Here is a 9,242-nt window from a genome sequence, read left to right on the forward strand (position 1 = left end):
CGGGGCCCGCCCTGCCTCCGGCCCCGCGGGTCCCGGCCTCCCCCGGCATTACGGGCCCAGGAGCACTCACAGGCGCCGGGGTCCCCCCTCAGCCCCACGGGGCCCGGGAGCCCGCAGCAGCGCCCCAGGACCCCCCCGGCCCCGCAGGGCTGAGCAGGTGGCCCCCGACCCGCACAGTGTGCCTGCTGCCCTCAGCCCTGCCTCAGGGGGCGGTCATGGCGACCCGCTGCCCGAGGAGGGACGACTCCTCGCCTCCTCATTAGAGCCAAACGCAGCCCAGACGGGTCCCCATCAGCGCCTGTGAGAACTGCTTTCACCAAGCAGCCGAGGGCTCCCCGCTGGGCTGCGGGGCTCTGGAAAAACATCCCCTTTGCAAGAAAATCGCCCGGAAGCATCGGCCCGCTTCCTTGGCAGGGAAAACCCGGTCCCTGTGGGCGAGCTCTTGTGCACAGCAGAATAACGAGGCACATTCCTTTCTCCTTTCTTTACCCCAGCTACAAAGTGCCACAAAACCCGCAAAGCTTCCTTGGTAACTGCTGGTGGACTTTTTACCTCATACTCTTTCCCTGTCCTTAAACCAAACACTCCACGTTTCAGCCCTAGATGACCTGAAAGTAGCGGGACAAGGGATGACACCTTCTTGCAGAGATGCTGATGGCACTTCTTTCTCCGGGGAAGAGACAAATGTGACGCTGTCGGGCTTGTTTTCCAACCCAGCTGTTGCGTCATTCCCGATGTGGTTCAGGTGGAGAGGGGCTATTTTCACACTCCTACCCTGCTTTTAAAAATAGCCTGTTATGTTTTAACACTCCAGGGCTCTTCAGCTGTTTAAAATGCTTAGTAAGTCATACCGTAATAGAAGTTATACATGCTGATGCATGCTATTGTCATCATCTTTCCCATGTAATTCCAGATAAAGTATGGAAACGTAATGAGCGACAGGTCTGAAAAGGGGTTGCTTGAGCTGTACTCTGCAAATCTGGTGAGTTGTATAGTTTCCTTCAAGGGAAATTAGCCTGTTCTTGTTTTCCCACACAGTAATGTTGTTGCTGGTACATTTTCAGCCCTATAACCCCCCCATTTTCTTTCTGGGGATGTTTCCACAGCCACACGTCCCCCACACTGTCCCTGGGAGGTGGATTAGCCTGTGCCTGACATGTAAAACCTTGCATGTGTCCCTATTAAAGAAGATCCCCTTATTTTAGGCTGTTTCCCAAGATCATCCCAGCTTGGTGCCACCAGCAGATTAAAAAGCATGCACCTCTCATCAGCTCAGCTGCCATGGATGAGCTTATGGCACTGGGCTGTCTCACCCTGGACACAGCTGCTCAGACAGGGATGACTGCAAGGATGGGTTTCCCTCAGGATTTTGCATCTTCCATTAGTCGCTTCCTCACAGCTTTGTTTCCTGGACAGCTCATGACAACACCAAACGAGGCAGTTACAGGTCCATCACCACTGCTAATTGTCAGGACAAAACTGTCAAAGAGCCAACAGGTACCGAACTCTTGGGCCAGAACCATGGACTTCTGAGAACTTCAATCAGAGCAGCTCTTTCCTGTATTATTTATGCTGTGGTAGTGCTCTGGGACCCACTGGAGCCAAGAGAACATCACACCAGACATCTGTGTGAAACCAACATACCCGCCCTGCACCCTAGCCAGGGACAAGGCTGGGGAGGGCCCATAGCTCACTGCAGAAGGTCTGGGGGAAGCGTAAAACCTGTGCTGGAGCTTGAGAGCGGGCAGGGATCCTGGGGCTCTGTCTTCTCATCTGCATGATGCACTGCTTGCAGTTTTGGGCACCTCTTTTGGGTTTGGGGTCAGCGTCAGTTAAACCTTGCAACCTGCTACTCAATCTAGAGTTATTTCTCCAGCTACTGCAAGGAGTTTTATGAGCAGGGTAAGCATTTTGCTGCTGAGGGCACCGGCTGTGAAGCCCCGAGTGCCAGGGAGGTTCTGCAGCCTCTTGCCCTGCCAGGCTCTGGGTGCCTGGGCTCCCACCACCACTGCTCCGGCCAAGCCCTGCTGGTTTTGCCTCTCTCTTACAAGAGGGGACTGATACCAGGGTTTTGGCATGCTCATAGAGCAGCGCTGTGTTTGGGCATGGCCTAACAGCTCATTTTGCTGCCAAACAGGCTGTCATCTCTTTGTTCCTTGATTGACTTTTACCTGGTTCTGCATCCTCCCTTCCAAGGTGTTGCTCCCCTGAGAGAAGAGCCTCACCCCGCTCCTCCTTGCTTGCCTTCTCAGAAATCCTCTGCCAACTTAACCCCCAAGACCTGAAGCCTGCCTCTGGTGCCCTGGGAAGGGTGCAACCCACCGAGGCAGGGCTCTCTGCCAAGAAGCAGCAGCAGAGGTGATCCTGCAGCCTGGCTGCTCCCTCCTGGGACCCACTCTCCCTCTGCAAGGATGGGTTCTTCTTAGGGTTTTGCATCTCCTGTCAGTGGCTTCCTCTCAGCTTCTCTGTGGAAGCTGATAAAGGCAGGCCGGGACCACTGGCATGATAGACAGGAGGGAATGGCCTCAAGTTGTGCTAGAGAAGGTTTAGACTGGCTCTGAGGAAGGATTTATTTGCAGAAGGAGTTGTTGGGCATTGGAATGGGCTGCCCAGGGCAGGGGGGAGTCCCCATCCTTGGAGGGGTTGAAGAGTCGGGTTGACCCAGCGCTGAGGGATCTGGTGGAGTTGGGAACAGTCAGGGTGAGGTTCATGGTTGGACTGGAGGAGCTTCAAGGTCTTCCAACCAAGATGATTCTGTGATCCTGTGATGATGCTGGGTACCCAGAAAGGTGGAGAATCCTCCCTCCTTGGAGATGCACAGCTCCCCTGGAGACAGCCTGGAGCAGGTCCCTCATCTGCCATCGAACAGAAACACGGTGCAGTGGGAATCTGTATTTCCTCCAAGGCACATCCCAGCCCCATGCGGTGGTGGTGAGCCTGAGTGTCAGCGGCCATGCTGGGCCAGAGCTCAAGGTTGTCCCAGCAAGGCTGCATAGAGGTCGAAGGGGGAGGATGTTCAATTAAAGCTGCTTAAAAAAGAAATCCAACTTTCCATATGCCACTCTGGAGAAAAAAAAGCCCCGAAGCTGAGCGCAGATGGGGTGCCAGGCTGGGGGCCAAGCACAGCCCCAGTGGCAGAGGTGACTCCGGCTCAGCCATTCCCACTGTGTCTGATCCATGGGAATTAAGGATGCCTTTTGGCATTTCCTTATGGAAAGTTGGAGATTTGGCTCAGCAGAAATCCCCGTGCGAGCTCGGCCAGCAGCCAGCCCTGAGACACAGTGTCCTCCAGGCTACACAGGGCTCCCGCCGGTCTGGCTCCCTCAGGCATGCTGGGTGCTGGTGATGCTGGGGGCAGCTCTGCCCTGCAGTGCCGGTGCCTGGGTGTGCTCCTCCATGGGGACACCAGACTGGGACAGTGGCACTGGAGACTGTGGGAGGGCAAGGAGCCATCCCACCTCTGTTGGTGGCCCTGGCACAGCTTCAGCCCATCCTGTTGGAGAAACCCAAGTGTGTTCCCGCAGACAGAAATGAGTTCCCTGGCCGGCACCTTCTCCAGGAGGAATTTCCTTGGGCAAAGGAACAGAGGACTCAACCATCGCGTGGCAGAGGCGGTGGGCAGCGTGGCCGGGAGGTTGGCCCTTGTGTTGCTGTGCCACGTGTGCCATCCCACTCGTACAGCTTCCCAGAATAGTGTCACCATCTGGTTCCAGCTGTCTGGGGACACGGGGGCCTCCCCAGCCCCTTCTGCGATTACAAAAAGTGAATTCAAACATCAACTCAGCCTAACTCGGCCTTCCTTTATCCCTTTTTTTTTTTTTTTAATAATTCAGGTTTGTCTCTTAGAAAAGAGAGTGGGAGATAATGTCTGCAGAGCATTTAATCTTCTGCCCAAAGAATAGCAGAGAGCAAATTAGGATCTACTCCAATTAATTTGCCTTGATGGGCAAAATCTGGAGAGCGGCCATATCTGGGAATTAAGAACAAAAGCAGGGAGTGTAAAGTAGGTCACCGGAGTTTCATAACTGGAGCGATGGGTTTTCACAGCGTGCCGGAGCTCAGAGGTGCCCAGTGCTGGGGGCCACCAGTCCCTGTCCCCCCAGTCGTCTCAGCCTGGGCAGTTGCTTTAAGATCCTGGCCAGTGTGCGGGGAATCAGCTGTTCAGTTCTGAGGGCAGAAACGAGGACGCTGTCCCTTCCCACGGCAGGACACCGCCACAGGACTGTCCCAAGCCCTTGAACACAATGAGAGGATGGACACTGGCTGCTTGTCCCAATTTTTGAGCAGCTGGAGAGATCTTCCAGGGGTTGGTGTGCCTGTCCTTGCTGGCACAATGCCACTCCCAGCCTTGAGGGCACCTCCTGGAAGGAAGATTTGGGGTGACATGGTGACAGTGTGTTTAGGGTAGTGCTCTGCTATGGGCCCTTGCACCATGGGGTGTCACCCAGCAATGGTGACCCACAGGCCTGTCCTATCCCGGCATCCCCAAATCCCAGCCCCAGCATCCCCAGAGCCATCAGTGCCTGCAGGTTGTGTGGTGACATACTTTGGTGTCACATATGGGGACACCTTCCAGCTACAGGACATGCCTGGAAGTGTAGCCAAGGGTAGAGACCATGTATGGTGACATGCACTGGTGTGCAAGACACGTGGTGACATAGCCAAGGGTGGGGGATATGTGGTGGCATCTCCTAGGGCATGGGACAGGTGCAGTGCATCTTTCTGCAGGGTCAAAGACCCTGAGTGTTTGGTACAAGGTCCTGGCTGCGTCAAAAGTCTCTTGAATCAAGTAACCAGCGATAGGACAAGGGGCAATGGCCTCAAGCTGTGCCAGGGCAGGGTCAGGCTGGCTCTTGGGAAGTATTTCTGTGCAGAAGGGGTTGTTGAGCGTTGGAATGGGCTGCCCAGGGCAGGGGGGGAGTCCCCATCCCTGGAGGGGTTGAAGAGTCAGGCTGGCCCAGAGCTGAGGGATCTGGTGGAGTTGGGAACAGTCAGGGTGAGGTTCATGGTTGGACCGGAGGAGCTTCAAGGTCTTTTCCAACTGAGGTGATTCTGGGATTCTGTGAAGCAGTGCAGTTTGGTGCATGCCGGTGTCACCATGGCAGTGACATCCCACCGGCTCCCCTGGACACCTCCCCCTTCCCCAGAGCAGGACGGTGGGGAGCAGCTCACAGTGGCAAGGCCGGCGCTGCCATCCCTGCAGAGGTGCCAGTGGGGTGACGGGCACTGCACGGCCAGCGCCTGCCCGGTGTTTATCCTCTTAGCCACCCTGCAGGGATCCAGCACTAATTCACCCTTAAACACAGGATTGTCCAATACTGGAAATGAAAGAATTGGTGGATTATCCCTCCCGGTACCAGCGTTAAACACGGGGAGCAGCAGCTGCTAGCTGAGGAGAGCCAGGATGGTGTTTTACCCCATGTCCCACAGGTCACCTGGCCCCAGGCTGGGTGCCATCCCCTGGGAAGGCTGATGGCAGCCTGTCCCCACTCCTCTCCACATGATGTTTTTTGAGCTCCAGGGTGGTTAATGAAATAACTAACATTAAACAAATACATGGTCCCCCTGTGAAGCTGAGGGATCGGCAGGGACTGTTCAGCCCCCCAGGATGCACCACAGCAGGACAATCAAGGCAGCATTTCCCAGCCCTGGATGCTGGCAGGGGACCATGGCAGCTGCAGTGACACCCCCGAGGTCGGGGATCACACGTTTACGTGGTAGGACCTCACAGGAAGAAGTTTTGCAATGAAACAAGAAATAATTTTCCCTGGCTTGAAGAGGACAGCAATAATTGAGCTTCTTGGTTACACACCGAAGGCTTTCAGACAGGGGCCAGCGTGCAAAGGCTCCCCTGGACCAAAACCACAACTGTGCCCTGTGACCGGCCACGGGAATGTTTTCGGGACAGCTTTGAAGTCTCTCTGGGAATCAAAGAAACTGCAGCAACTCGCTACTCACGGCACGTAGCTGCTTTTCTCAGCGCTCCTGCTTGCAGCTGAGCCTCGTGCAGTCCATGGTGTGGTGGCACTCATGCCGGCTGGAGGATTTTGGTGTCAGGGTGCTGTTGCCTTTACCGAAAGGGATGGTTTCCCACACACCAGCCAGATCTACCCACCATGCCAGCGAGGAGGAGCACTGATCTGTGCAATAGATGGGGTGACCCATTTGCAATTCTAATGTCCCTTTAGGTGGCTGGGGAAGGGGGGAGGTCGCCTTGCCAACCCATGGCTAGGGAAGCTGGTTTGCCACGATGGGTTTTAGCATGTTAGGGAAGAAAAAATATCTGGAGTTTGTGGCCTAACAGCAACAGGGGTTGGAACAACAGCATCTTCCACTGATAGACACAAGTTTAACCAAGTTAAACTCCAGCACATCATCTTGGTTTAACTGCAACAAGTTCCACTTGGACCCAGATGAGAGCTTCAATTCCGTTTTTTTCACCTATGTCATCCTGATTGAAAAAAAAAGCCTCTCTTCCCTGCAAATCCCAGTTTCCTTCATGACCATTAATAGGACTGAATAGAGCAGGACCAAAATAAAAGGGATGGAAAATAGGCTTTCTTTCAGAAAATTATCTGATGCTGCTGGAGTTGCCCATCAGAGGACAAGCTATTGGCTGCTGAAAACAAAAAAAGAGAAATACACACACTGTGTTTTCCTAAAATGCCCTTTAAAATAACGAAATCATTTGACCCATCTCTAAAGGGAATATCCTTTATGCCTAGCCCTGAAAAGCAGCTGTCAGGGAACTGCAGGGTGGTGGGAATCCCCAGTGCAGCCCTCCCTGGGGCCATCATGGTCCTGTGGGTTGTGCGGTGTGGCCGAGGGCAATGTGCTGGGGAGGACAGAGCCCCCCCAGTGACCCTCCCCAGGGCTGGTCCATAGAGCATCTTCACTCCAATCCCCAGAGCAAACCTGGAGCTGGGAAAGGGCGCGAGGGCCATTCCATGGCAGAGAGACAGGAGAAATGTAAAAGCGTCTTTTAATATAAATATAAATCCATCTGAAGGGCTGCAGGAGAGGCCTGTGCCCCGCAGGAATGCCCTGGGGGGTGGTGAGCTCAGCGGGAACCGTGGGCGCCTGTGCCCAGCCAGCACCAAGGGAATGACCAGGGGCATCAGCTGGGCACCCCGCAGGAGGGCAGGGCTAGAGCCGGGGCACCAGCAGCGGCAGGGCCGGCAGGGCCAGCAGGGCCAGGAGGCCAGGGCGCAGGCGGGTGGCTGAGCCCCGCAGTGTGGCCTGGTTGGTCTCGGCAGCTGGTGAGCCGTGGGCACTGGCCAGGTGTCCCCGGGCACTGCACAGCTCCTGCAGGTTCCCCTGGAACTGGATCTTGCGGGACTCCTGGCGCAGCGACTCCCAGATGGCAGCTGCTTCCTCGGGGCAGCTCGACAGCACCTCGCTGGCACAGGCGTGGAAGTCATCCCAAGACCTGGGGAGAGGGGCAGGAGCAGGGAGGGACCCACTGGTGGCAGGTCGCCCGGCAGCTCCCACAGGGATGGGGACACTCACTTGCAAATGGTGTCTAGCTCCTGCGCCTCCTTGCTGCCCTCCTCCTGCTGCTGCCGGACGCTCTGGGCCATGCTGTCCCCCAGGCTGAGCAGGCAGCCGGCGAAGCCCTTGTAGATGGTGTCACACTTCCCCACCATGCTGACGGGCTCCTGGCTCGCGGCTGCAGGGGAGAGACAGAGCTGAACCCCTGCAGACCTCCCCGACAGCCACTGCCCACCCAGCTCGAGGGTGCAGAGGGTTTGGGTGACACTGGGTGTGGGTGACACCAGGCTCCAAAATGTGGCGAGAGGCTGGCACCCCTTCCCACATCCTGCTGGACCCCACAGCATCCTCTCCCCAGGCGCTCAGAGAGAACCTTCGCCCCCAGCCCAGGAGCCTGACGTGGCTCGATGTGATGACCCCACAAGTGATGCTGCCATTAGCCGCGGGGAAGAGCAGCATGCCAGTCCTCTGGATAAATCATTAGCCCATTCGCTGCAGGGAAAGCTGGGTGCTGGCCACTTTGGGTAAATCATTAGCCGCAGGGAAAGCAGGGTGCCGGCCGCATTGCCTTGGGCTTCCCAGGCCATCCCTGGAGCCATCTGTCTCTGCTTTTATCCCCTAACAGCAAAGATTAATTTGTGACTACAACAGAAAAAAACAAAAGCAAACAAATGGCAAGCTGGAGCCCCTGCTCCTACTGTAGCAGGAGAGAAGGGGAAGGGGAAAAGAGGAAAGGGAAAAAGCAAAAGGGCAAAGGGGAAGGAAAAGCACAAAAGGAAGAGGTACAAGTGCAACTCTGGCTACTTCAACCTGGGAAGCCCCAATTCCCTGCTCTGCTCCACAAAGGATGAATCACGGAACCAGCTAAACCCCGGTGCCAGTCTGGGGGTCCAGTGGGGTCAGACGGATGTGGGTTCCCTGGGTCACGTCATGGGAGGCACAGGGACTTTTGGAAGTGCCGTGGGTGGGTGCCCAGGGGGTCTCTAAGCTAAGGATGCTAAAAAGGTGTGAGGACAGTCCCGGAGGTGCCCTCTGTGGGAAGGTGACTCCAGAACCAGCTGAAAGTTGCTCGTTGGCTGCTGAGGCAGCCAGGATGTCTCCAGGGAACTGTATACCTTGCTGCTGGCATCCCATGCCTGTGCCCCTGGAACAAGGCCCTGAGCAAAGCGGCTGTGCCCGAGACTAACACCGGGGCGAGCCTGAAACCTCAGCCTGTCACAGAGCACAGCAGGTGTTCGCGATGAGAAACCCCCAAGCACATCACCAAGAAAAGTCTTGGATTGAGATATCCCCAATGTCACAGGTAGAACAAAGAAAGCGGGATCTGTTGTTCCTCTTTCGACCCAGCCTGGCAAAAAGCATGTCCCCACCAGCCCAGGGACACGCTGGCTGGGCTCAGCAGGTGCCTTCCCTCGGGTGGCTGGTCCCTGCCGCGGGCTGGGCTTTTGCCTCCTGGGCTCCTCTAGTGCCAGGCACAAGCCCTCTCGTTCACCCAACTCCCTCGGCAAGGAAAGAGAAACCAGGAGGGCACAACCTCTGCTACCCCATCGCAAAACCGCGTGGGAAAAACCTGCCCCCGGCTCCGGCGGGGATCGAGCCCGAAGGGAAACGCACGGAGGGAGTTTCTCGGGGTGTTGCAGAGCACCGCTGGCTCCCGACCTAACGCCGATCCTGCTTCTGGGGAAGAGCCCGAAACATCCACCCTCTGATCCTGAACCCCCCCCACCCCGGCACTCCCCGTCCTCCACTCT

General features: G+C 56.3%; 1 protein-coding gene across 1 annotated transcript; it reads right to left on the reverse strand.

The window, feature by feature from the left end:
- Positions 1–6,964: 6,964 nt before the first annotated feature.
- NRN1L (neuritin 1 like) lies at positions 6,965–8,357 on the reverse strand. Its single transcript, XM_026856666.1, has 2 exons — positions 7,510–8,357; positions 6,965–7,429 (listed from the first exon to the last, which is right to left on the reverse strand). Exons 1-2 carry the CDS (start codon positions 7,836–7,838, stop codon positions 7,147–7,149), a joined length of 612 nt encoding a protein of 203 aa, XP_026712467.1. The 5' UTR covers positions 7,839–8,357; the 3' UTR covers positions 6,965–7,146.
- Between the last annotated feature and the right edge of the window lie 885 nt (positions 8,358–9,242).

This window comes from Athene cunicularia, assembly GCF_003259725.1.
Source record: "Athene cunicularia isolate RWA chromosome 11 unlocalized genomic scaffold, athCun1 chr11_part1, whole genome shotgun sequence".
Classification (NCBI taxonomy): domain Eukaryota; kingdom Metazoa; phylum Chordata; class Aves; order Strigiformes; family Strigidae; genus Athene; species Athene cunicularia.